At 29.1% G+C, this 25,086-nt stretch overlaps 1 protein-coding gene across 1 annotated transcript in view; it reads left to right on the top strand.

Moving 5' to 3' along the window:
* The window catches only part of LOC124363699, a 76,670-nt gene extending 54,513 nt beyond the window's left edge, over window positions 1–22,157 (top strand). The window contains 4 exon segments of the mRNA XM_046818961.1: window positions 19,195–19,637; window positions 19,639–20,392; window positions 20,430–20,656; window positions 20,745–22,157. Of these exon segments, the coding sequence (XP_046674917.1) occupies window positions 19,212–19,637; window positions 19,639–20,392; window positions 20,430–20,656; window positions 20,745–21,560 (2,223 nt within the window). The 5' untranslated portion in view covers window positions 19,195–19,211 and the 3' untranslated portion in view covers window positions 21,561–22,157.
* Window positions 22,158–25,086: the final 2,929 nt, after the last annotated feature.

Here is a 25,086-nt window from a genome sequence, read left to right as displayed (position 1 = left end):
AAATTTTTTTTTTTAAATTTTTAAAAAATTTTAAAAAAAGGACCCCAAAAAAAAAACCAAAAAAAAACCCCCAAAGGGCCCCGGGGGGGAAAAAACCCCTTTAAAATTTGGGGGGTTTTTAAAATTTTTAAAAAAAAAAAAAACCCCCCCAAAAATTTTAAAAATTTTTGGGTTTTGTTTAAAAATTAATTCAAAAAAAAAACCTTTTCCTTTCCGGGAAAAAATAAAATTTTTTAAAAAAAAATTTTAAAAAATTTTAAAAAAAATTTTTTTAAACCCGGTTTTTTTTAAAAAAAAATTGTAAACCCAAAAAAAATTTTTTTTAAAAAAAAAAGGGGTTTAAAAAATTCCCAAACCCCTTTTTTTTTTCTCCTTTTAATTTTTTTCCCCCCCCCCCCCGGGGGGGGGGAAAAAAAATTTTTTTTAAAAAAGGGGGGGGCCCCCTTTTCCCCCAAAAATTTTTGGGAAAAAACCCCCCTTAAAGGGCCCCCCCGGGGTTTTTTAAAAAGGGGGGGCCCCCCCGCCCCCCTTTTCCCCCCCCCAAAAATTTTTTTCCGGGGGCCCCCCCATTTTTTTTTTTGGGGTTTTTTGACCCCCCCCCCCTTTTTTTTTGGGCCCCCGGGGGGGGGGTTTTTCCAAAAAAGGGGGGTTTTTAAAAAAAAACCCCCAAAAAAAAAAAAAAAAATTTTTTTTTTTTTGGGGTTTAAAAAACCCCCCCCTTTTTTTTTCCGGGGGAAAAAAAAAAGGGTTTTTTAAAAAATTTTTAAAAAAAAAGGTTTTTCCTTTTTAAAAAAAAAAAATTTTTTTAAAATTTTTTTTTTTTAAAATTTTTTTAAAAAAGATTTCCCTTTTTTTGGTTTTTTAAAAAAAATTTTTTTTTGCCCAAAAAACTTTTAAAATTTTTCCATAAAAATTTTTTCAAAAAAATTTTTTTTTTTTTTAAAAAAAATTTAAAACCCTTTTTTCCCTTTTTTAAAAGGGGGGTTTTTTTTTTTTTTTTTTTTGGGGTTTTTAAAAACCCCCCGGGGGAAAAAAAAAATTTTTTTTAAAAAAAAGGTTTTTTAAAAAAATTTTTTTTTTTGGGGAAAAAAAAAAAAAAAAATTTTTTTTTCCCTTTTTAAAAAATTTTTTTTTTTTTTTTTTTAAAAAAAAATTTTTAAAAAATTTTTTTTAAAAAACTTATTTAAGGAAAATTCCAAAATTTTAAAAAAAAGGGGTTTTAAAATTTTTTCCCCTTTTTTCAAAAATTTTTTTTTTTTAAAATTTTTTAAAAAAAAAAAAAAAAAAAGGGTTTTAAAATTTTTTTTTGTAAAAAAAAAAAAAAAAAAATTTTTAAAAAAACCCCCTTTTTTAAAAAGGGGGTTTTTTTTTTTTTAAATTAAAAAAAGGGGGGTTTTTTTTAAAAAAAAAAGGGTTTTTTAAAAATTTTTAAAAAAAATTTTTTTTTAAATTTTTTTTTAAAAAAAAATTTTAAATTTTTAAAAAGGGTTTTTTTTTTTTCGGAAAAATTTTTAAAATTTTTTTTTTTAAATTTTCCCCAAAAAATTTTTTTTAAAAATTTTTTTTTTAAAAAATTTTTTTTTTAAAAATTGGGTTTTTGGGGTTTTTAAAAAACCCGGGCCCTTTTTTCCCCAAAAAAAATTCCCCCTTTTTTCCCTTTTTTGGGAAAATTTTTTTTTTTTAATTTTAAAAAAAAAAATTTCCCCTTTTTTTTTTGGGGTTTTTTTTTTCCCCCCTTTTTTTTGGGGGAAAAATTTTCCCCCCCCCTTTGGAGGGGGAAAAAAATTTTTTTTAAAAGGCCTTCCCCCCGGGGGGGAAAAAATTTTAACCCCTTTTTCCCCTTGGGTTGGGGTTTTTTCCCCCCCCCGGCAAATTTTTTGGGGGTTTTGGGCCCCCTTTTTTTTTTTTGGTTTTTTTTCCCCCCCTTTAAAAAATTTTTTGGGAAAAAAAAACCCCCCGGGTTTTTCCCCCTTTAAATCCCAAAAAACCCCCTTTTCCCCCCCAAAAGTTTAAAACCCCAAAAATTTGAAAAAAAAAAAATTTTTTTTTTTTTTAAAAAAAAAACCCCCTTTTTGGGGGTTTTCCCTTTTTCCCCCTTTTTGGGGGGCCCCGGGGGGGGGCTTTAAAAAATTTTTCCCCTTTTTTTTTCCCCTTTTAATTTTTTTCCCGGGAAAGAAAACCCCAAATTTCCGGTTTTCCCGGGGAAAAATTTTTTTTTTTTGGGAACCAATTTTAAAAAAAAAAATTAAAAAATTTTTTTTTGTTCTTTTGTTAAAATTTTTTGGGAAGTTTTAAAAAATTTTTTTAATTTTTTTTTGGGTTTAAAAAAAACAAAAAAATTTTAAAAAAGGGAAAAAATTTTTAAAAAAAGAAAAAAAAAGGTTTTGGTTTTTTTTAAAAAAAGGAAAAAAGGGGAAAACCCGGGGTTTTTAAATTTCCTTTTTTCCGGTTTTTTTTTTTTTAAAATTTTTTTTAAAAAAACCCCTTTTTTTTTGGGTTTTTTAAAAAAACCCAAAAAAGGGGGGAAAAAACCCCCAAAAAGGGGGCCCCTTTTTTTTAAAAAAAAAAAAATAATTTAAAAAAATTTAAAAAAGGGGCCTTTTTTAAAAAATTTTTTTTTGGGGGGGTTTTTTTTTTAATTTCCCCCAAAAAAAAAAAAACCCTTTTTTTTTTTAAAAAAAGGGGGGTTTTTTTTTATTTTGGGGAAAGGCCCCGGGGGGCCCCTTTTTTTTTTTTTTTCCCCCTTTTCCCCCGGTTTTCCCCCCAAAAAACCTTTTTTAAAAAACCCCCCCCCCCGGGGGCCCCCCGGGGGGCCGGTTTTCCCAAAAAACTTTTTAAAAACCCCCTTTTTTTTAATTTTTAAAAATTTTTTTAAAAAAATTTTTTTCCCCCTTTTTTAAAAAAAAAAAGGTTTTTTTTTTTTTTTTTTCCCCCCCTTTTTTCCTAAAAAAATTTTTTTTAATTTTAATTTTTTTAAAGTTCCCCTTTTTTCCCCCCCGGTTTTTCCCCCCTTTCCCGGGGGTTTTTTTTTTGCCAAAAAGGGGGGGGGGTTTAAAACCCTTTTTTTCCCTTAAATTTGGGCCCGGGGCCATTTTGGGGGAACCATTTTTTTTTTTTCTCCGGGGTTTTTTAAAAGGTTTAAAACCCAATTTTTTTTTTCCCCCAAATTTTTTAAAGGGAAAAATTTCCTTTTCCCAAAATTTTTTTTTTTTAAAATTTCCTTTTTTTGGTTTTAAAAGGGGGGAAATTTTTTTTTTTTTTTTTTTTTCCCCCCTTAATTTTTTTGGGGGAAAAAAATTTTTTTTTTCCCCAAAAAAAAAAAAAAAAAACTAAAAAAACCAAAAAAAAATGGAAAAAGGTTTGGTTTTTTAAAAATTTTTTTTTGGGGAAAAAAAAAAAAAATTTAAACAAAAAAAAAAAAAAAATTTTAAAAACCCCAAAATTTTTAACCAAAAATTTTTTTTTAAAAAAAATTTTTTATTTTTTTGGGAAACCTTTTGGGGGGGGGTTTTTTTAAAATTTTTTTTCCCAAAAAAATTTTTTAAGTTTTTTGAAGTTTTAAAAAAAAACCCAAAAGGGGGGGTTTCCCCCTTTAAAAACCGGGCCGGGGGAAAGGGGGTTTTTCTAGGGTTTTTGGGAAAAGGGGGGGAAAAAAATTTTTAAAGGGGGGAAAAAAAAAAAAATTAATTTTAAAGGGAAACCCCCCCGGGGGTTTTTCGGGGGGGGGTTCCCCTTTTTTTTTGGGGGGAAAAAAAGTTTTTTTTTTTTTTTTTTTTAAAGCCCTTTTTTTTAAAAAAAAAAAAAATTTTTTTTTTTTAAAACCTTTCATTTTGGGAAAAAAGGGGGTTTTTTTTTTTTTTTTTTTTTTTTTTTTAAATTTTAAAAAAAAAAATTTTAAGGAGGTACCAAAAGGGAAAACCCCTTTTTTTCCCCCCCAAAAAAGGGGAAACCAAGGGAAAAAAAATTTTAATGGGTTTTAAATTTTTTTTTTTTTTTTAAAAAAAAAAACCCCCGGGGGGGTTTTTAAGGGGGGGTTTTTTAAAAAAAAAACCCCCGGAAAAAGGGGGGGGTTTTTTTTTTGGAAAATTTTTTTTAAAAAATTGGGGCCCCCCCCTCCCGGGGGGGAAAAAAAAATTTTTTCCCCCCCCTTTTTTTTTTTAAAAATTTCCCAAAATTTCCCTTTTTTTTTTTTTTTTAAACCCTTTTTCCCAAAAAATTTTTTTCCCCCCCCGGGGCCCGGGGGGCCCTTTTTTCCGGGAAGGGTTTTTTTTGGGAAAAAAAACCCAAATTTTCCCGGGGCCCCAATTTTTTTGGGGGGTTTTTTTCCCCTTTTTTTTTAAAAACCAAAAAATTCCCCCCGGAAAGGGGAAAAAAGGTTTTTTTTTTTCCCCCCCCCCCCTTTTTGGGGGGGGGGTTTTTTTTTAAAATTTGGGAAAAATTACCCGGGGGGCCCTTTCCCCAAAGCCCTTTTTTTTAAAAAAAAAAAGGGGGGGTTTTCCCCCCCCCCGGTTTTCCCCCCTTTTTTAAAATTTTTGGGTTTGGGGGCGAAAAAGGGTTTCCGTTTAAACCCTAAATTTAAATTTTTTTCCGGGGAAAAAAAATTTTCCCGGGGCCTTTTAAACCCCTTTTTTTATTTTTTTTTAAAAAGGGGGGGGGGCCTTTTTTTTAAGTTTCCCGGGGGAAAAAAGGGGGAAAAATTTCCCTTTTTTTAGGGGAAAAAATTTTTTTTTAATTTTTTTCCCTTTTTTTGGGGGAAAAAAATTTTTTTTTTTTTCCCCCCAAAAAAATTTTTTTTTTTTAAAAAAACCCTTTTTTTTTTAAAAATTTTTAAAAGGGGGGCCCCCTTTTTAAAAAATTTTCCCCCCCCGGGGGGAAAAAAAAAAAGGGGCCAAAAAAATTTTTTTTGGGGGGGGGTTTTTTTGGTTGGGGGGTTTTAAAAAAAAATTTTTTTTTTTTTAAAAAAAAATTTTTTTCCCCCTTTTTTTTTTGGGGAAAAATTTGGGAAGGGGGGGTTTTTTTTTTTAAAAAAAATTTTAAAAAAAATTTTTTTAAAAAATTAAAAGGTTTTCCCCCCCTTTTCCCCCCGGGGCCCCCCGGGGGGGGGAAAAAAAAAAAAATTTAAACCCCCCCCTTTTTTTTTTTTAAAAAAAAAAATTTTTTTTTTAAAAATTTTTTAAAAAAAAAATTTGGAAAACCCAAAGGGGGGAAAAAAAAGGGAAAAAAAAAAAATTTTTTTTAAAAAAAATTGGTTACAACCCCCCCGGGGGTTTTTTAATTTTTAAAAACCTTCCCCCTTTTTAAAAATTTAAAATTTTTGGAAACTTTCCCAAGATAAAAAGTTTTAAAATTTTTTTTGGGGGGGAAAAGGAAAATTTTTTAAAAAAAATTTTTTTTTTTTTTCCCCGGGGGTTTTAAATTTTTCCCCTTTTTTTTTTTTTTTGGAAAATTTTTTCCCAAAAAAAAAAAAAAAGGGGGGGGGGGGGGGGCCTGGGGGAAAAAAAAAATTTTTTTTTTTGGGGGGTTTTTAAAATTTTTTTTTCCCCCTTTTTTTTTTTTTTTAAAAAAAATTGGGGGTTTAAAAAAAAAAGTGAAAGGAAAAAAAACCCCTTTTTCCCCTTTGAAATTTAATTTTTAAAACCCGGGGGGTTTTTTTTTAAAAAAAAAATTTTTCCCCTTTAAAACCCCGGTTTTTTTTTAAAAATTTTTTTTTAAAGGGTTTTTATTTTTAAACCCCCAAAAAAAAAACCAAATTTTGAAAACCCAAAAAATTTAAATTAAACCCCTTTTTTTAAAAAATTTTAAAAATTTTAAAAAATTTTTTTTTTTTTTTCAAATTTTTTTTAAAAATTTTGGGAAAAAATTTTTTTTTTTTTAAAATTTTTAAAAAATTTTTTTAAAAAAAAAACCCTTTTTAAATTTTTAAATTTTTTAAAAAATTTTTTTCCCCTTTTTAAAAAAAAAATTAAAAATTTAAAAGGGTTTTCCCCAAAATTTTTTTTAAAAAAAAAAAATTTTAAAAAAACCCCCTTTTTTTAAAAATTTTTTTTTTTACAAATTTTTTTTTTTTTTTTAAAACCCCCGGGGGAAAAAAGGGGGGGGGGTTATTTTTTTGTTTAAAAAAAAACCAAAAAAAAACCCCCTTTTTTTTTTAAAAAAAAAATTTTTTTTTCCCCTTTTTTTAAATTTTTTAAAAAAAAAAAAAACCCCCCTTTTTTCCCCCCCGGGGCCCCCCCCCCTTTAAAAAAATTTTTAAAAAAAAAAAAATTTTTTTTTCCCCCCCCTTTTTTTTTTTTTTTTTTGTAAAATTTTCCTTTTTTTAAAAAATTTTTATAAATTTTTAAATTTTTTCCCCCCCCAAAAAAAAATTTTTTTTTAAATTTTTTTTTAAAATTTAAAATAACCCCTTTTTTTTAAAAAATTTTGTTTTTAAAAAATTGGGTTTTTAAAAAAAAGGGTTTTTTTTTGGGGGGTTTTTTTTTTTTTAATTCCAAAAAAAGGGTTTTTTTTTTTTTTTTCCCCCCCCCCCCTTAAAAAGGGCCCCAAAAAAAATTTTAAAATTTTTTTTTTAATTTTTAAAATTTTGGGGAAATTTTAAAAGGGTTTTTTTTTAAAAAACCCCAAAATTTTTTGGGTTTTTTTTTTTAAAAAATTTTTTAAAAAAAAGTTTTTTCCCCTTTTGGTTTCCCTTTTTTTTTTAAAAAAAGGGTTTCTTAGTTAAAAAAAGGGGAAAAAATTTTTTTTTAAATTTTTTTTTTAAAAAAAAAACCCTTTTTTTTTTTTTAAAAAAAAAAAAAGTTTTTTTTTTTTTTGGGGGAAATTTTTAAATTTAAAATTTAAAAAATTTTTTTTTTTTTTTGGAAAAAATTTTGGGGGTTTTTTTTTAAAAATTTTTTTTTTTTTTACCAAATTTTTTTCCCCCCCGGAGGTTTTTTTTTTTGGGGGGGTTTTTTTTAAATTTTTTCCCCCCCCCTTTTTTTTTAAAAAAAAAAAAAAAATTTTTTTTGGCCCTTTTTTTAAAAAAATTTTTTAAAAATTTTTTTTCCAAAAAAAAATTAATTTTTAAAAAAAATTTTTTTTAAAACAAAATTTTTTTTTTAAAAAAAATCAAACCCCCCCGGGGAAAAAAATTTTTTGGGGGTCCCGGGGAAAAAAAAACCAAAAAGGGGGGGGCCCTTTCCCTTTTTTTTTGGGTTTTTAAATTTTCCCTTTTTAAAAAAATTTTTGAAATTTTAATTTTCCCCGGGGGCCCCCAAAATTTTTTTAAAAAAAAAAAAAGGGGGGCCCCCTTTTTTAAAAGGAAAGGGTTTTTTTTAAAAAACCCGAAAATTTTTTCCCCAAAAAAAAATTTTTTTTAATTTTTTAAAAAAACCAAAATTTTTTTTGGCCCTTAAAAAACCGGGGGTTTTTTTTTTTTTTAAAATTTAAACCAAAAAAACCCCCGGTTTTTCCCTTTTTTTAAAAAAATTTTTTTTTAAATTTAAAAAAATAAAAAAAATTTTTTTTTTTAAAAAAATTTAAAAATTTTTTTTTCTTAAAAAAATTTTTTTTTTTTTAAAAAAAAAAAAAAAACCCCCCCCTTGGGGAAAAGGAAAAAACCCCCCCAAAAATTTTTTTTGGTTTTTGGGCCCCCCCCTTTTGGGGTTTTTTTGGGGGGGGAATTTTGGGGAAAGGGGGGTTTTTCCCCCCCCTTAAAAGGGGGGGGGGAAAAAATTTGGGGGCCCCAAAAAGGGGGGGGCCCAAATTTGGGGGGGGGGTTTTTTTGGGTTTTATGGTTTTTGAAAATTTTTTTGGGGGGCCCCGGGTTTTAAAAAGGTTTTTTGGGGGGTTTTTAAAAAATTTTTTTTTTAAAAAAAAAAAAAAAGGAAAAAAAAACCCCTTTTCCCCCCTTTAAAAAACCCCTTTTTTTCCAAAAAAAAGGGGGGGTTAAAAACCCCGGGCCCAAAAAAATTTTTTTTTTAAAAAAATTTTTTTGGGGGGGGGGGAAAATTTTTTTTTGCCCCCCCCTTTTTTTTTTTCCCCCCAAAAAAAAAAGTAAACCCAAATTTGGTTTTTTAAAAAAAAAATTTTTTAAAAAAAAACCCCAAAAAAAAAAACCCAAAAAAAAAAAAAAAAAAAATTAAAAAAAGAAAAAATTTTTTTAAAAAATTTTGGGACCTTTTTTGGGTTTTTAACCCGGAAAAAAAATTTTTTTTTTTTTGGGGGGGGAAAAATTCCCCAAAAAAAAATTTTTTTTTTTAAAAAAAAACCCAAGGGTTTCCCAAAAAAAAAAAAATTTTGGGGGTTTTTTTTTTTTTTGGGGGGCCCCCGGGGGAAAAAAAAAAATTTCTTTTAAAAAAATGGATTAAAAAAAAAAAAAAAGGGGGAAAAATTTTTTTTTTTTTTACCGGACCCTTTTTTTTGGGGGGGGGGTTTTTTTGGGGCCTTTTTTCCAAATTTTTTTTTTTCCCTTTTAAAACAAAAAAAGGCCCTTTTTTTTTTAAAAATTTTTGTTTTAAAATTTTTGGATTTTTTTCAAAACAACCCTTTTAAAAAATTTTTTTAAAAAAAAAAAAAATTAATTTTTCCCGGGGGGTTTTTTTTGGGGGTTTTAAAAAAAAGAAAAGGAAATGGGGGGGGGAAAAAATTTTTCCAAAATAAAAGGGGGGGTTTTTTTTTTTTTAAAATTTTTTTTAAAAACCCCTTTTTCCCCTTTTTTTTTTTTTTTTTCTTTTTTTTTAAAAAAACCCTTGGGATTAAAAAACCCCTTTTTGGGGCCAAAAATTTTTTTTTTTTGGGGTTTTTTGGGGGGGGGAAAAATTTTTTTCCCCCCCCCCCAAATTTTAAAAAATTTCCCCCTTTTTAAAAAAATTTTTGGGGTTGGGGGGCCCCCAAATTTTCCGGGTTTTTTTTTAATTTTTCCTTTTGGTTTTTTTAAAATTTTTTTTAAAACCCCAAAAATCCCCCCAAAAAAATTTTTTTTAAAAATTTTTTTTTTAAAAAAAAAAAGGGGGGGGGGCCCCCCCCAAATTCCCCCGGGGCCCCCCCCAAGGGTTGGGGGGGGGAAAAAAGGGGGGGGTTTCTTTGGCCCCAAATTTTTTCCCCCCCAAAATTTTTTGGGGGAAAAAAACCCCCCCCCCCCGGGTTGGGGGGAAAAATTTTTTAAAAATTTTTGGGGTTTTAACCGGGGTTTTTTTTTTTTAAAAACCCCCCCCGGGGGGGTTTTGTTTTTTTAAAAAAAAAAACCCCCGGAAAGGGGTAAAATTTTTTAAAAATTTTTTTTTTAAAAACCCAAAAGGGGTTTTTTTTGGGGGTTTTTGGTTTTCCCAAAAGAAAACCCCCTTTTTTGGGGTTTTTTTTAAAGGGGGAAAAAGGGGGAATTTCCCCCCCCCAAAATTTTTAAAAAAAAATTTTTTTTTCCCCCCCAAATTTTTCCCCCCTTTTTTTTTTAAACCCCCCTTTTTTTTTTTTCCTTTTTAAAAAAGGAAATTTTTTTTTTCCCCGGGGAAAATTTTTTAAAAAGGGGGGGAAAAAAAAAAAAAAACCCCCCAAAAAAAATTTTTTTTAAAAAAAAAATAAAAAAAAATTTAAAAAAAATTTTTTTAAAAAAATGTTAAAATTTTTTTTTTTTTTTAACCCCCCCCAAAAAATTTTTTAAAAAAAATTAAATTTTAAAAATTTTTTTTTTGGGAAAAAAAAAAAGGGTTTTTTTTTAAAAAAAAAAAGGGGGTTTTTTTTTTTAAAAAGGGGTTATTAAAAAAATTTTTTTTTGGTGGGCAAAACCCGGGGGGGGGTTTTTCCCCAAAAAAAAAAACCCCCGGAAAAAATTTTTTTTTTTAAAAAAAGGGGGGTTTTTTTCCCCCCAAAAAAAAATTTTTTTTTTTTAAAAATTTTTTTTCCCGGGGTTTTAAACCAATTTAAAAAACCCCCTTTTGGGGGAATTAAAAAACCCTTTTTTTTTTTTTTTTTTAAACCCCCCCCCCCCCCCCCCAAAAAAAATTTTTTTTAAAATTTTTTTTGGCGGAAAAAAAAGGGGTTTAAAAATTTTTCCCCCAAAAAAAAAGGGTTTTTTAAAAAATTTTAAAAAATTAAAACCCAAAAAAAATTTTTTTGGGGGGTTTTTTTTTTTTTTAGGGTTTTTTTAAAAACCTTTTAAAAAAATTTTTTTTCCCAAAATTTTTTTTAAAAAAAAAAAAATTTTTTTCCCGGGGGGGGTTTTTTTTTTTTCCCCTTTGGGGTTTTTTTTTTTAAAAAAAAAATTTAAAAAAATTTGGGGGGCCCCCCTTTTCCCCCAAAAAAAACAAAAAAAAGGGTTAACCCAAAAAACCCCCCCCCCCGGGGAAAAAAAAAAAAAAAAAACCCAAAAAAAAAAAAGGGGGTTTTTTGGGGGGGGCCCCAATTTAAAATTTTTTCCCCTTTTTTTTCCCCCTTTTTTAAAAATTTTTTAAAAAAAACCCCCCTTTAAAAAAATTTTTTCCTTTTTTCCCCTTTTAATTTTAAAAAGGGGAAAAAAAAAAAAAACCAAGGGAAAAACCAAAAACCCCCTTTTTTTTTTGGGGGGCAAAGGTTTTTTTTTTTTTTCCCCTTTTTTGGGTTTCCAAAAAAAAACCCCTTTTTTTTCCAAAAAAAATTTTTTTCCCCGGCCCTTTTTTTTTCCCCTTTTTTTTTTAAAAGGAATTTTTTTTCCCAAAGGAAAAAGGGGGGGTTTTTTTTTAAAATTTTTCAAATTGGTTTTTTTTTAAAAAATTATTTTTTAAAAATTTTAAAAACCCTTTTTTGGGGGAAAAAAAAAATTTTTTTTAAAAAAAAAATTTTTTTGGGGGAAAAATTTTTTAAAAAATCAAAAGGGAAAAAAAAGGGGGGTTTAAAAAAAATTTTTTTTTTTTTTTAACCCCCTTTTTTTCCCCCCGTTAAGGGTTTAAAAAAAATTTTGAAAAAGGGGGTTTTTTTTTGGGGGGTTTTTAAAAAAATTTTTTTTTTTTTTTTTAAAAAACCCCAAATTTTTTTTTTTAAAAAAAAACCCAAAAAACCCCCTTTGGGAAAAAAAAAAATTTTTTTTAAAATTTTAAAAAATCTTTGTTTAAAAAAAAATTTTTTAAAAATTTTTTTTTTGGGGCCCCTTCCAAAAAATTTAAAAAATTTTGGGGGGGTTTTTGGGAGGGTTTTTTTTCCCCCCTTTTTTTTCCCCCCCCCGGGGGGGGGGAAAAAATTTTTTAAAAAAAAACCCAAAAAAAAATTTTTTTTTTTTGGGGGGAAAAAATTTTTTTTTTTTTTTTTAACCTTTTTTTAAAAAAATTTTTTTATTACCAAAAAATTTTTTAAAAAAAAAAACCCCCCCCCAAAGTTTTTTTTTTTAAAATTTTTTTTAAAAAAATTTTTTTTTTTTTTTTTAAAAAAAAAAATTTTTTTAAAAAAACCCCAAAATTTTTTTTAAAAAAAAAAAATTTTTTTTTAAAAAAAACCCCCCTTTCCAAAATTTTTTTAAAAATTTTAAAAAAAATTTTTTTTTTTTTTTTTTAATTTTTTTTTCCCCAAAAAAAAACCCCCTTTTTTTTAAAAAAAAAAAAAAAAAAAATTTTTTAAAAAAAATTTAAAAAAAAACCCAAAAAAATTTCCCCCCCCAAAAAAAAAATTAAAAAAAACTTTGGGGTTTTTAAAAAAATTTTTTTTTTTTAATAATTTGGGTTTTTTTTTAGGTTTTTTTTTGGGGGGTTTTTTTTAAATTTTAAACAAAGGGGGGGGTTTTTTTTTTTCCCCCCCCAAAGGGGTTTTTAAAAATTTTTTTTTTTTAAAAAAAAAGGGGGGATGGTTTTTCCCTTTTTTAAAAAACCAAATTTTTTTTTAAAGGTTTTTCCCTTTTTTTTTAAAAAAAAATTTTTTCCCCCCCCCTTTTGGGAATTTAAAAAACCCCCCTTTTTTTTAAAATTTTAAAGGGGTTTTTTTTTAAAAAAAAAAAAAAAAAATTTTTTTTTTTTCGAAAAAAATTTTTAAAAAAAACCCCGTTTTTAAAAAAATTGGGAAATTTTTTAATTTTTTTTTTAAATTTTAAATTTTTTTAAAATTTTGGGAAAAAAAAAAAAATTAAAAATTTTTTTGGGGGGGGAAAAAAAAAAATTTTTTTTTTTTTTAAAAATTTTTTTAAAATTTTTTTTTAAAATTTTTTTAAACCCCCAAAAAGGGAAAAAAAAAGGGGGTTTTTTTGGGGGAAAAAAAAAAAAGGGGGGTTTTTTAAAAAACCCCCCAAAAAATTTTTTTTTCCCAAAAACCCCCAAAAAGTTAAAAAAAAGGGGTTAACAACCCTTTTTTAAAAAATTTTTTTTCCCCAAAAAAAACCCCTTAATTCCCCCCTTTTAAATTAATTTGGGAATTTTTGTTTTTTAAAGGGTAAAAAATTTTCCAAAAAAAAAACGGGGAAAAAAAAATTTTTTCCCTTTTTTTTCCCCCCTTTTTTTTTCCCGGGGGGGGGAAAAACCCAAACCCCCGGGGGGTTTTTTTTTAAAAATTTTTTTTCCCCCCCCCCCTTTTTTTTTTGGGGTTTTATTAGGGGGTTTAAAAAGGGGGGCCCCCCCCGGGGCCCCCCCCCAAAACCCCTTTTCCCCCCCCTTTTTTTTTAGGCCAAAGGGGGCGGGGGCCCCCCCCCAAAAATTTTTTGGGCCCCCCCCCCCTGGCCCCCCGGGGGGCCCCCCAAACCCCCGGCCCCCCCCGGGGGAAAAAGGGGGAAAAAAGGGGGAAAAAGGGGGAAAAAACCCCCCCAAAAAAAAATTTTCCCTTAAAAAATTGGGGCCCCCCGGGCCCCATTTTTTCCCAAAACCCTTTTCCCAAAAAAAAATTTTCCCCCCCCCCCTTTTTTTTTTTGGGGGAAAAAAGGGGGGGGCCCCCCCAAAAAAATTGGGGGAAAAAAAATTTTTTTAAAAAAAAATTTTTTTTTTAAACCCCCTTTTTTTTTTTAAAAAAAAAGGGTTTTTTTTTTTTTTTTCAACTTGGGGGAAAAAAAAAAAAAATTTTTTGGGTTTTTTTTTTTAAAAAAAAGGGGGTAAAAAAATTTTTTTCCCCCTTTTAAATTTTAAAAAAAATTTTTTTTCCCCCCAAAGGAAAAACCCGGGAAAAATTTTTAAAAAAAAAGGGAAAAAAAAAAAGGGGTTTTTTTTTTTTTTTTTTCCCCAAGGGGGTTTTTTTTTTTAAAAAAAAAATTTTTTTTTTGTTTTTTTTTAAAAAAAAAAAAAAAAAAAAAAAATTTTTTTTGGTTTTTTGGGAAATTTTTTAAAAAAAAAAATTTTTCCGGGTTTTTTTTAAAAAATTTTTTTTTTTTAAAAAAACCCCCCCCCAAAAAAAAAAATTTTTTTTTGGGGGGTTTTTTTTTAAAAAAAATTTTTTAATTTTCCCCCCAAAAAAAAGGGGGGGGAAAAAAAAAAAATTAAAAAAAAATTTTTTCAAATTTGGGGTTTTGGTTAGGGTTTTTTATTTGGGGGAAAAATTTTTTTTGGGGGTTTTTTTTTTTTTGGGGTTTTTTTTTGGGGGGGGTTAAGGACCTTTTTTTTTTTAAAAAAAAAGTTTTAAAAACCCGGGCCCCCCTTTTTGGGGTAAAAAATTTTTTTAAAAAAATTTTTTTAGAAATTGGGTTTTTTTTTTTTTTTTTTTTTTTTCCAAAAAAAAGGGAAAAATTTTTTTTGGGGGGGGGGTTTTTGGGTAAAAATTTTTTTTTTTTTTTTTTGGAAAAAAAAACCCCCGGTTTTTTTGGGGGTGGAAAAGGGTTTTTAATTTTGGGAAAAAAGGGGGGGGGTTTTTTTGGGCTTTTTTTTTTTTATTTTTTTTTTTGGGGGGGGGCCCCCCCCCCCCCTTTTTTTTTCCGGGGGGGGAAAAAAAACCCTTTTTCCCTTTGGGAAAAAATTTTTTTTGTTTGTTTCCCCTTTTCCCCAAAATTTAAAAAAAAAAAATTTTTTTTTTTTTTTTTTTTTTTTTAAAAAATTTTTTTTTTTAATTAAAATATTTTAAAAAAAATTTTTTTTTTTTTTTTAAAAATTTTTTTTATTAATTTTAAAAAAATTTTAAAAATTTTAAAATTTTTAAAAATTTTTTTTTTCCCCCCTTTTTTTAATTTCCAAAAAATTTTTTTGGGGTTTTTTTAATTTTTAAAAAAAAAAAATTTTTTTTTTAATTTTTGGGAAATTTTTTAAATTTTTTAAATTTTTTTTGGGAAAAAAAAAATTTTTTTTTTTAAAAAAAAAAAAAAAATTTTTTTTAAATTTTTAAAATTTTGGGGTTTTTTTTTGGAAATTTTAAAAAAACCCCAAATTTAAAAAAAAATAATTTTTTTTTTTTTTTGGGGCCCCCCCTGTTGGGTTTTGGGGGGTTTCCCCAAAAAAAAAAAAAAAAAAACAAAAATTTTTGGGGGTTTTTTTTTTTTAAAAAAAACCCCCCAAAAATTTTTTTTTAAAAAAAAGGGTTTTTTTTTTTTTTTTTCCCTTTTTTAAAAAAAAAGGGGGGGGTTTTTTTTTTTTTTAAAAATTTTTTTTTTTTTGGGTTTTTTTTTTTTTTTTCCCTTTTCGGGGGTTTTTTTTTGGGGGAAGGAAAAAATTTTTTGTTTTTTAAAATTTTAAAATTTTTTTTAAAAAAATTTTTTTTTTTTTTTTAAAAAAAATTTTTTTTTTTGGAAAAACCCCTTTTTTTTTAAATTTTTTTTGGGTTTTTTTAAAAAAAAAAAAAAATTAAAATTTTTTTTTTAAAAAACCCCAAAAAAAAAGGGGGGGGGAAAAACCCCCCCTTTTTTCCCCAAAAAAAAAATTTAAAAAAAAAAAAAAATTTTTTTTTTTGGGGAAAAAAAAATTTTTTGGGTTTTCCGGGGCCAAAGGGGGGTTTTTTTTTTTCCCCCCCCTGGCAAAGGGGCCCCCCCTTTTTTTTTTCCTTTTTTTTTTCCAAAAAAAAATTCCCCTTTTTAAACCGGCCCCCCCCTTTTTTTGGGGGGTTTTGGGGGTTTTCCGTTTTTTGGGGGGGGGCCCCAAATTTTTTAAAAAAAATTTTTGGAAAAGGGCCCCTTTTTTTAAAGGGTTTTTTTTAAAAAAATTTTTTTTTTTTTTTTTTTTTTGGGGGGGTAAATTTTTTTTTTTGGGTTTTAAAGGGGCCCCCTTTTTTTTTAAAAAAAAATTTTTTTTTGGGGGGTTTTTTTTAAAATTTAAAAAAGTTAAAAGGTTTTTTTTTAAAAAAAAAATTTCCCTTTTTTAAAAAATTTTTTTTTTTAAAAAATTTTTTTTAAATTTAATTTTTAAAAGGGAAATTTTTGGGGGTTTAAAATTTTTTTTTTTTAAAAAAAAAAAATAAAATTTAAACCCATTAAAAATTTTTTTTTTTTTTTTAAAAAAAAAAAAAAAATTTTTTTTAAAAAAGGCCCCCCCAAAAAAAAAAAAAAAAGGGGGAAAAATTTTTTTTTTTTGGGGAAAAAAACCCGGGCCTTTTTTTTGGGGGGAAAAAAAAATTTTTTTTTTAAATTTTTTTCCCCCAAAAAAAAAAATTTAAAAATTTTTTTTTTAAAAAAAAAAAATTTTTTTGGGGGGGGTTTTTTTTAAAAAGGGGGCCCCCCCCTTTTTTTTAAAAAATTTTTTTTTTTTTTTTTTAAAATTTTTTTTTTTTTTTTAAAAACAAAAATTTTTTTTAAATTTTTAAAAAATTTTTTTTTTTTTTAAAAATTTTTTTTTTTTAAAAAATGATTTAAAAAGGGCAAAAAAAAAATTTTTAAAATTAAAATTTTTTTTTTTAAAATTTTTTTTAAAAAAAGGGGGAAAAAAATTTTTAAAAAAAAAAAAAATTTAATTTTAAAAAAAAATTTTTTCCCCAAAAAATTTTTTTTTGGGTTTTTTTTAATTTTTAAAAAAAAATTTTTTTTAAAAAAAAAATAAAAAATTTTTTAAAAAAAAAAGGGGGGTTTTTTTTTGGGGGGCCCCTTTTTTTTTTTTTTTTCCTTTTTTTTTTCCCCCGGGGATTTAATCGGTTGGGTTTAAAAATTTTTTTTTTTAAAAAAAAAATTTTTTTTTAAAATTTTTTTTGGGGTTTTTTTAAAAATTTAAGGGCGGGAAAAAAAAAAAAAAAAATTTTTTAAATAATAAAAGAATATAAATTATTAATAAAATAGAGTTAGGAAACTCCCCAACCGAATAAAAACAACCCTCTAGTAGGTATTCTTTTAGTTGTTTTTTAACAAATAGTTTTTTCAGTTATATTTTTTCATAACGGAAACCCTGAGTGCTGTTCTTGTGATTTTCTCAAAGTGTGGCTAGAGTAAAATAAGTATTTTTTTGATTATCAAGACTTACATAACATTTTAATATAAATCATAAAAAAAAACAATATATTATATATATATATTATATATATATATATATATATATGAATCGTGATTTGTTAAAAGGACCCTAGTCCATTTGGTAAAACTTTCAGGAATTTAACAAAAAACCATCTTGTTTGGAAAATATTTACTTTATCTTTTATATTTTTTTAGTTATATTTAGTTTATTACTATTTTTAATTACGGAAACAACAGATATGGTGTTTTTTGTTCATTTATATTACTTTTTAAAATTAGTTAAAAACTATTGACTTGTGCCGTTTTAAACAAAATGCACTAAAAAAGGATAAAAAATAAACTATTTCTGATCAAACTTATGCTTTTATTGCTTACATTAGTAGTTTGTATAGCATTTGGATTATAAATCAGTCAAATTAACAAAATAAACATTTAATTTGATCTGAGAAAATATTTTTGAGCCATAGTATTAGTTGGTCACTTTTTAATGTGTTATAAGGTCTCAACCTCTGGTATTCAAATCTTCTTCTTCAGCTGTTCCAATGGGGCCCATTTACAATTTCATTATAAAATTCCCAGATGTTCTACTGGTACATACTGAAGAGCTTTCTTGATGTCATTGGCCTTGGCTTCCTTCAAGGGAATTTTCCCTCCTGGGTATGCAGAGTCGGTTGGAGCTGAAGGCGTAACCTGATTGAGCAGACATGAAAAATGTTTGCTTGTCTAGGCCATTAATTGTGGAATAGGCCGTGATGTACCCTTTAAGTCTGACCTATACACAAAGTGGTATAGTTTACTAATACCAAAGCAACCCCTACTCTCTCTTTTCAAAGTTTTCGTTCATCAGAAACTGTGCGGAGTTTGTAATGCTTGCCCCACCAGTTTTTGAAATCCAATATTTCATCACAGTTCACTTTCTTAAACCAAAAACTTTCCTGTATGCTGCTTTTAAAACAATTTGCTCCACAACTTCATACGGGGTGAAGAGTCTGTCATATTTCTTAAGTTGCCCTTTTCACAAGACCGAAATCTCGGTCACATGGTTAGAAAACTATGCCCCCTTACAGGAAAGAATTGCTGCACTTTTGAAAACTGATTAGAATATGTTAGATACAACAAAAATCTGCTCAAGGCCTGATTTTTATTCTGCCCGTAGCAGTTGTCAGAAAATATTCTTAACTCAGAATACTGGTTTTTAGGCAAATCATTCAGGTAGTCATTAATGAAAGAGCAGACCTCATTGGGGGCCCCTTTTTGCCTCTGTTTCGTCATAGACAAACATAGTTACTAATTTCTTTTTATGTTACAAATACAAAATACGTTTATGGTCAGTTGCCTGAGATAAAAAAGTTCCTGAACTGGGGCTTTAGGCAAAGATATGTTTTGCATAAAATCTATTGAAATTGATAATACATGGGGCTCTTCAGCTTGTGCCTGTTCAGAGTTTTCAAACTCCAGCGCAGAATAAAACTTTTTACTTCTCCTGATGTGGACCATTAGTAGTTTGGGAATGGGAAACAGCTGAGCCACAAACTAAACAGAGACAGTGATGCCAACAAACGTTTTGTTAAAGGGGCACAAGTCCCGGACTAGTGCCCTTTTAACAAAACTTGCAATACCAAACAAGCTCTGTAGCTTATGCTATGTGGTGGATTTGTGCCTTTCTAACACAGTTAGATGAATCTATGTCTGAAGAATGCAAAACAGTGAAAAAGTGAATTTCTCCAAAAAATGGACTAATGCCCTTTTAACAAATCGCGATTCATATATATATATTCCAATCCTTATTTCCCAATATAAGTCGAGTCGGAAATGTATTAAACTACATTATTAATACATTTTAAAATTATATTCAAGCATTCTTTTAATTCAAGAGATTGTACAAATAGTACCAAAACATTGTTTTGACCTTTTGAGCTTGTTATCTTCACACTGGAATGTCTCTTATTGTGTTTATCATGGCCCTTCTTGAGCGGATTTGTGCTTATCTTGGCAATTTGCCTTGCCCCTTACTATTTTTATCTTGGCCCTTATTGTGTTTATCTCGGCCCTTCTTGAGTGGATTTGTGCTTATCTTGGCAATTTGCCTTGCCCTTACTATTTTTATCTTGGCCCTTATTGTGTTTATCTCGGCCCTTATAGTGGTTATCTTGGCAGCTATTGTGTTTATATGAGTTATGAGTCCCTGAGAACCAAAGTTGTATAAGTCAAGTATGAGAATAAAGAGACTTTTGTATAAATATTCTTGTGATTCTTTATATTATTATTTTCATCTTTGGTTATTTGTTTAGGCAACTAACTTTGGTTATTTCATTATTATTCATCATTATGAGAGACATTTACCCATTTGGCTATATATGGAAAGAAAATCTTTGGTTGACTATCTTGAAATTTTTATAATGTTCATAATAATTGTAAATAATCTTATTTTAGAATACTGTAATGTATATACTGTAAAAGATAAAAGACGAAATGGTAAATCAGCACTTCAATGATTGCGAAATGGTAATGGTATATTAGTACTAGGACTCTCAAACAGAAGCATATTCAAGAATTTATTTTGAGGAGAGTTAGGGGGGGCATTTGCATACCATCAAAAGAAAGCAAAACATTCAGAATTGAATATATCTGTGTGTTAGCACATTGTTTATAACTTTGAATGGTTTTAATTATATCTGACAAAAAATATTCGTGATATGAAACAAAATATTTCAGGGAGTTGATTCCATATATCACCCCTCTGGATACGCCCCTGCTCAAAATCAGTCCCAGAACAGCGTATATATATTCAAGAGCCATAAATAATCCTTTACATTTGGTCAGTGACAATTTGAATTAAAAACTTGCCAGGCAACATTTCAATAATTATAAATCTTGAACAATAATTCAGTTCTGAGGGTTTCATAAAGGATGTTCTGTTGCAGAATCAGAAACTGAGGCGATGTTGCTGGTAGTGGTGATGCTGATGTTGGTGGGATGCGGCTGGGTGGCCGGCTGTCCTGACGGCTGCTCTTGTAGCTTCGAACGAGGCCTCTATGTGGCCAACTGCTCGTCCTTGCCCTACAGTGGAGGCAAGGTGGAGGCTCTTACAGTGCTGCCATCTAGGGACCATCCTCAGGAGTTGAGCGACGGACAGTTCAACTCCGCCAGGCACCTCAAGTACCTGAGTCTTCGAAACTGCTCCATATACTTTATTCACAAGAAAGCCTTCTACGGAGCTAAAAACGTGATCGAAATTGACCTGTCTTTCAACTATATCGAAGAGCTTGAGCCGACAGTGTTCCAACACTTGACGAGTTTAACGACCCTCTCACTGAGAGGGAACCCTATCCAGTTTCTGTCAGATGTGCCATTCCTGATTTCCAAACTCACTCCAACACCTGGACATCGGACAGTGCAACATTAGGAGTATTTCAAGAGGGGTGTTTTATGGTTTGAAACGTCTCAAATACCTGTTGATGGACGGAAATCTATTGAAAAGCCTCAAATACAATACGCTTCCCAAGGGTCTCAAGTATCTCAACCTCTCCCACAACCAAATGGTTAACATTCCTACGGAGGTATTGTCATCGTTGACAAATCTCAGACGGATTGGCCTCAGTGGAAACCCCATCAACTGCACTTGTTCCCTGATGAATTTGCAGGATTGGCTCTCCGGTCGTGGTGTGATATTTGAGGACAACGTCACGTGTGTCTTCCCCTCGGAGTACGATGGCATGAGTTGGAGCAAAGTTGATGAGAACAGATTGTGCTTAGAGGAAGCGAGGAGAGAAGAGCTGTCTCGTTTTAGTAAATACAACCGATTGCGTTTCAAGCAGAACTACTTCAAGAATGAAAACAGCTATCTGACAGAAAATGTGCAGGCTGATCAGCCTCAACCCGACTCACAATCAGAAGTACTGTTTCAAAACGATGAAACTGTAGCGATGGGTGAAATGATGAGAGGTGAAGAGCATAAAATGAATGACACTGAGCAAGAAGTGGCAGATTCAGATAAAGAGATGACCTCGGGAGTTGAAGTTGATGAAGAATCTGACGCAACTGACTCTCCTGAAGTTGAGTCAGTAAAACCCGAGGAAGACAGTCCCAGACAGTCCAACACAGGAAGATGTTCATGGAAATGACAATTTAGAAACTGGTAATGACAACTTGGCTGTAGATGAAGCCCAAGAAAATAAACCTGAAAATGTTGACCACGTACCAGAAGAACTGAATATTGAGAAGACTGGAAGTATAGAAAATACCATCGGCCAAGAGCCACCCCTATCAAGTAACTTGAATGAAAGCAACCCTGTTGAGTTTAAACCAATCAGTGAAGAGGTAAACACAGAAGTTGACGATTTCAGAGAAGAGGGTCTCTTTCATGTGGACAGTGACAGATATACTGTGAGTACAGTGGAGGAATCGACTGCCATTCCAGATGTTGAGGAAACTACTGAAGATGAAATAGTACCTACTCAAGAAGGAGTTGTAACATACGGTGAAGACGTGGAAAATCCAGAGGAAATGCCTGTCCAGAAATTCCACTTCTAGTTCCGAGACAAATAATGGAACAATCATTGTCGATCAAGAGAATCCTGAAGAGAAGGAGACAGAAGAGCCGATTCCAACTCCCGTTTTCATACCTGACTTAATGAACAAGAAAGAGTTAGAGGAAGTTACAAGTGTGCAAGTTCAAACAGATGAAATAGAACCAACCATCAGTCCAACCCCAGGCAGTGAGAACCAAACTCTTATCGCTGGTTCCAGTAACATAATAGAAGAAAAACTCAGGGACGTAGCTGGAGCAGAAGTTGTCATGTTCTGTATAGCTGTTCTAGTAATTACCCTTATTCTGTACTCAATTTACAAATGTAGGACTTCAAATAAGAGACAAACTATCAGAATTAGCAAGGATGTGGAGTCGAACCGTGGAACTGAGATGCAAGATATGGCTTCGCTCTTACCGAAACCTCAAGATGACGATCAGAGAAACGGTTCCAAGTACCCTGACAAAGCGCCTTCCAGCGAGACCATGAAACTTATAAGTGAACAGAATGAGAATGAGGCTCCCCGTTACAAACCGGTTCCGGACTCCATGAATAAAGTGGACGATAAGAATTCTCTCAACAACAATACCCCTTCCAGCCCCACTGCCAAAACACCACTGATCAAACCAGGAAACCAGATCACGATCAATCCTGCAGCACCCATACAGAGGACAAAGGTAAAAGTGGGAGTGATCCCCGACTCGATACCAAGGACTCCTATATTCCTACAAAAGTCACTCAACGGAACAAAAAATGTCTAGACGTTTTGTGTTTGTTACCTGTTCACAAGAAACTGTTTAGAAAAGGACAAACTAGCTGGATAAAGACTTTTCTAGCACGTTAGCTAGTCATATTAAGTGTAAGAGAAGCCTTGTGACAAAAAAATTTGTCAGATTTTACCAAACACACCAACTGAGTAGGTTGAGATCTACTCCTGACTGATTTATTTCCTTTATTTTTATTGTGTATATAGACTTGAAATCATGTAAATATATAAATAGATATTTTGGTAATAAATTATTGTTATCTAAAAAGTTTATATTTTATCACTTTGTTGGAAAATATTGTTTAGCGGTAAGTTTGTTCTTATTGAGATTATATCTTTAGTGAGAATATATATATATATCTTTTACTATTTACTTGATATTGTTTTCAAAGCGATGTTCACTAGTTTTTATAAATTAACTTGAGTAAAATCCCACTTCAAGGCTCCATAAACTACTACATTATGGCAACAGTGTGGAAAGAATCTCAACTTAATTACAGAATTTCCCAAAAATTCAAAATTTTTATAATAACATTGTACTATATATTAAAGTTTAACTGTATTCCTGGGCATGATTTGAAAAGTAACAAACCAGTGTTTCTATTTGAAACAAATTTAATTCCAAGGCACAATTTGGTTGAATAGTTACTGACATACAACATGTACAGTTATTCTTTTGTTTTTAGTCTAACATGTTTTTTAAGTAATTAAAGATTGTTTATTTTCAGCCAAAAGATAATTAATTGTTTATAGATATTTTCACTTAAAGGTGGAAAATAGAATTGGAAATAATTGCTTCATAGTATAATTAAATGGCCTCTGAAGCACATGCTATATGCATAAGGCAATGTCTTAGGTTGGTGGGGTTCCATAGAAAAGGACATTTGGACAGTTTTAAATTTTTTCCCATAAAAAATGTGATTTTGAACAAGTTTGAGACTAGGATAATTCTTCCATCTAAAATTTTGATTTGGTATTGCGGTAGTAATTTTATTTGAGTATCATTTCAACTATTTTATTAATATTAGTTTTCTCCATCCTTTTAAACTCGTCTTCCCACAGTTTGTGTAAATTTTATTTTTAACTAACAAATTTAAATTTTAAAATTGAGGTTCTTTCAAAATAAATTATTGGTAAGCATTAAATCTAATGTTAAAGATTTCGTTATTACTTATATTTAACTCCCCAAAACCATATTTGTCCTGAAATGTACTTACCGATTTGATAAGAATAGATTGTTAAATTAACTTTTGTAACTTTGAAAAAATTATGTTTCGTTTAAATTAGTATGTTTATTTACTTTCAGTTCAGGCTTTTTGTATTTTAAAGAAAGATAAGACCAGATAAAATACTAAATGTTATAATAGTATCATTTAAAATTGTGTTGTTTATAAAGTAAAGCTTTTGTAAATTGTGTATAAGTGCTATAAATAATATTGTGTTTAGATTTAAAATACCATCATATTTTTATATGTAATTTAAATTCAATTAAAAAGAAGTTGAAAGAAGATGCAAAATGGTAATTATTCAAACCCTTGTCTTTTGTGAGTCATTAAAAGGAAGAATAACACCTAATTTCAGATTTATAATAAAAGTTATCAGTTTTTTGACAATACTCATGGCAGGGTGGACACTGATTCTGCACGTCTTGCCGTCTCTTTTGAGAAGCCAAACAGAACTAACGATCAATTGATTATCAATTACTGACTTTTGAAAAAACTTGTAAAAATCAAGTATTAGCATTTGATTGTCTTCCCATAGTGTAACATACATCAAAAAGGGCCATGTATATACTCAAAGTATATACACAAAATTTTGTCACTTTATATTTAGGAATATAAAAACTTACATTAGAACTTTGCTCTAACTTTTTCACATGAACAAAGGACGAAAAAGGTAATGGAATGTCCCATTGTACTATGCTTGACAACAATGTCTCCTAACTTACTATCATCATCTCATGAATGTAATGTTTTACATTACATTCATGAAATATGAAAAAGTAAATCTGTTATACTTTTTATAATACATGTGCACAGCTTCAAAATAGAATACATTTTTCTTTTGTAGCAAAATAAAATTGTTTGAATTCCAAACGAAATTAAATTTTGTCTTTGAAATTAGACATAATATTATGAGCAATAGTATATTTACCATTAAAGATTTTTTATAAAAGGTACGGAAATTTATAAAAATATTGTTTGTACTGTTCTTAAAAACATTTAAATCTATTTATCCTTTTAGTACTGGAGTAAGGTAAAAGTTGTATACAAATTCCAAAGATTTCTTTACAGGTAATACTGAAAATTGCCAAGCCTATTTCAGCAATTTTGTAACATTTTACTAAAACATATATATAAAATCAAAATTATTATAAATAGGTTCTAAATTTTTATTTCATTTCCTTTGGAGATAAATTGTTTAATTAAAAACACATAAAACATGAATATACTGCTAGTTTATTAGATTTAAAAAAAAACACATGGTACAACATTTTTCCAGTTTCAAATGCAAAATAGCACTTGAAAAAAATATATTTTCCTCAAAATAACTGATACAACTATATACAACACCAAAACTTATTTTATTATCCACTAAATCATAAAAATAACACCACTTTTTGTGTAAACCTACGTTTTTCACTTTTTCTAGCATCCAAACACTATTTACCATTTTTATAAATTAAATACTTTTTGAATATTTAAACAATACAATATAACAACGTTTGAGAGTTTTTTCTGAATAACCCATACAAATATTGAGATACCAAACTCACACAAATCCTACTTAATTTAATTTAATTTTTGTATGAATACATAAATACATGAAATGTTTTTTGCGTAAAGACCATCAAAAGCCATTCCATGATAGTGTAAGATACATTTGATAAGTCTATCGCAAATACGGCTGGGTTAAATGGGTCTCTAGAGCCCCACACTGGGATGAGACAATGGCAAGGCATGGGGTCTCTAGAGTCCAATGCCGTGTTTTAAGAAAGAGTGAGTGGGGCTCTAACGAGTGAGTGTCGGCATGAACGTGTTAAAGAATACCAAAATTTCAACAGATAAGCCAAAACACCAGCTTATTTTGGAGGGTATTAACTTACTGTAATAGAAACATTTTCCATCATCAAGAGTTAATATAAGAATCACAACATTTTGAGGACTGGAATCTATCCTCTTCTTCAAGTGTCAAATATTAAAACACATATTAAAGCGTGAAAAAAGTGAACAATTCATTACAAAGCGATTAACACAACAAAGTTAACCTCAACAGGGGAGGCAACAAACTCAACACAACACAGATGTACACTGAAAAAAGATACACAACACAGCATGCAGGATTTAAGAATGGTCTGGTGTAGTTTGGTACTCACCTTCACTATGGCCGTATCCGGAGATATTTTCCTCGTTTGATATCTTACGTAAACACTGGAAGTGATTTCCAACAGCAAGTCCATGGATGTTTAATTCAGTAGCTTTGTTTTCCCATACAATACCTTGGAAGGAGAATTCATGAGT

Source organism: Homalodisca vitripennis, chromosome 5, assembly GCF_021130785.1.
Source record: "Homalodisca vitripennis isolate AUS2020 chromosome 5, UT_GWSS_2.1, whole genome shotgun sequence".
NCBI lineage: Eukaryota > Metazoa > Arthropoda > Insecta > Hemiptera > Cicadellidae > Homalodisca > Homalodisca vitripennis.
This window is presented reverse-complemented; position numbering and strand designations above follow the sequence as displayed.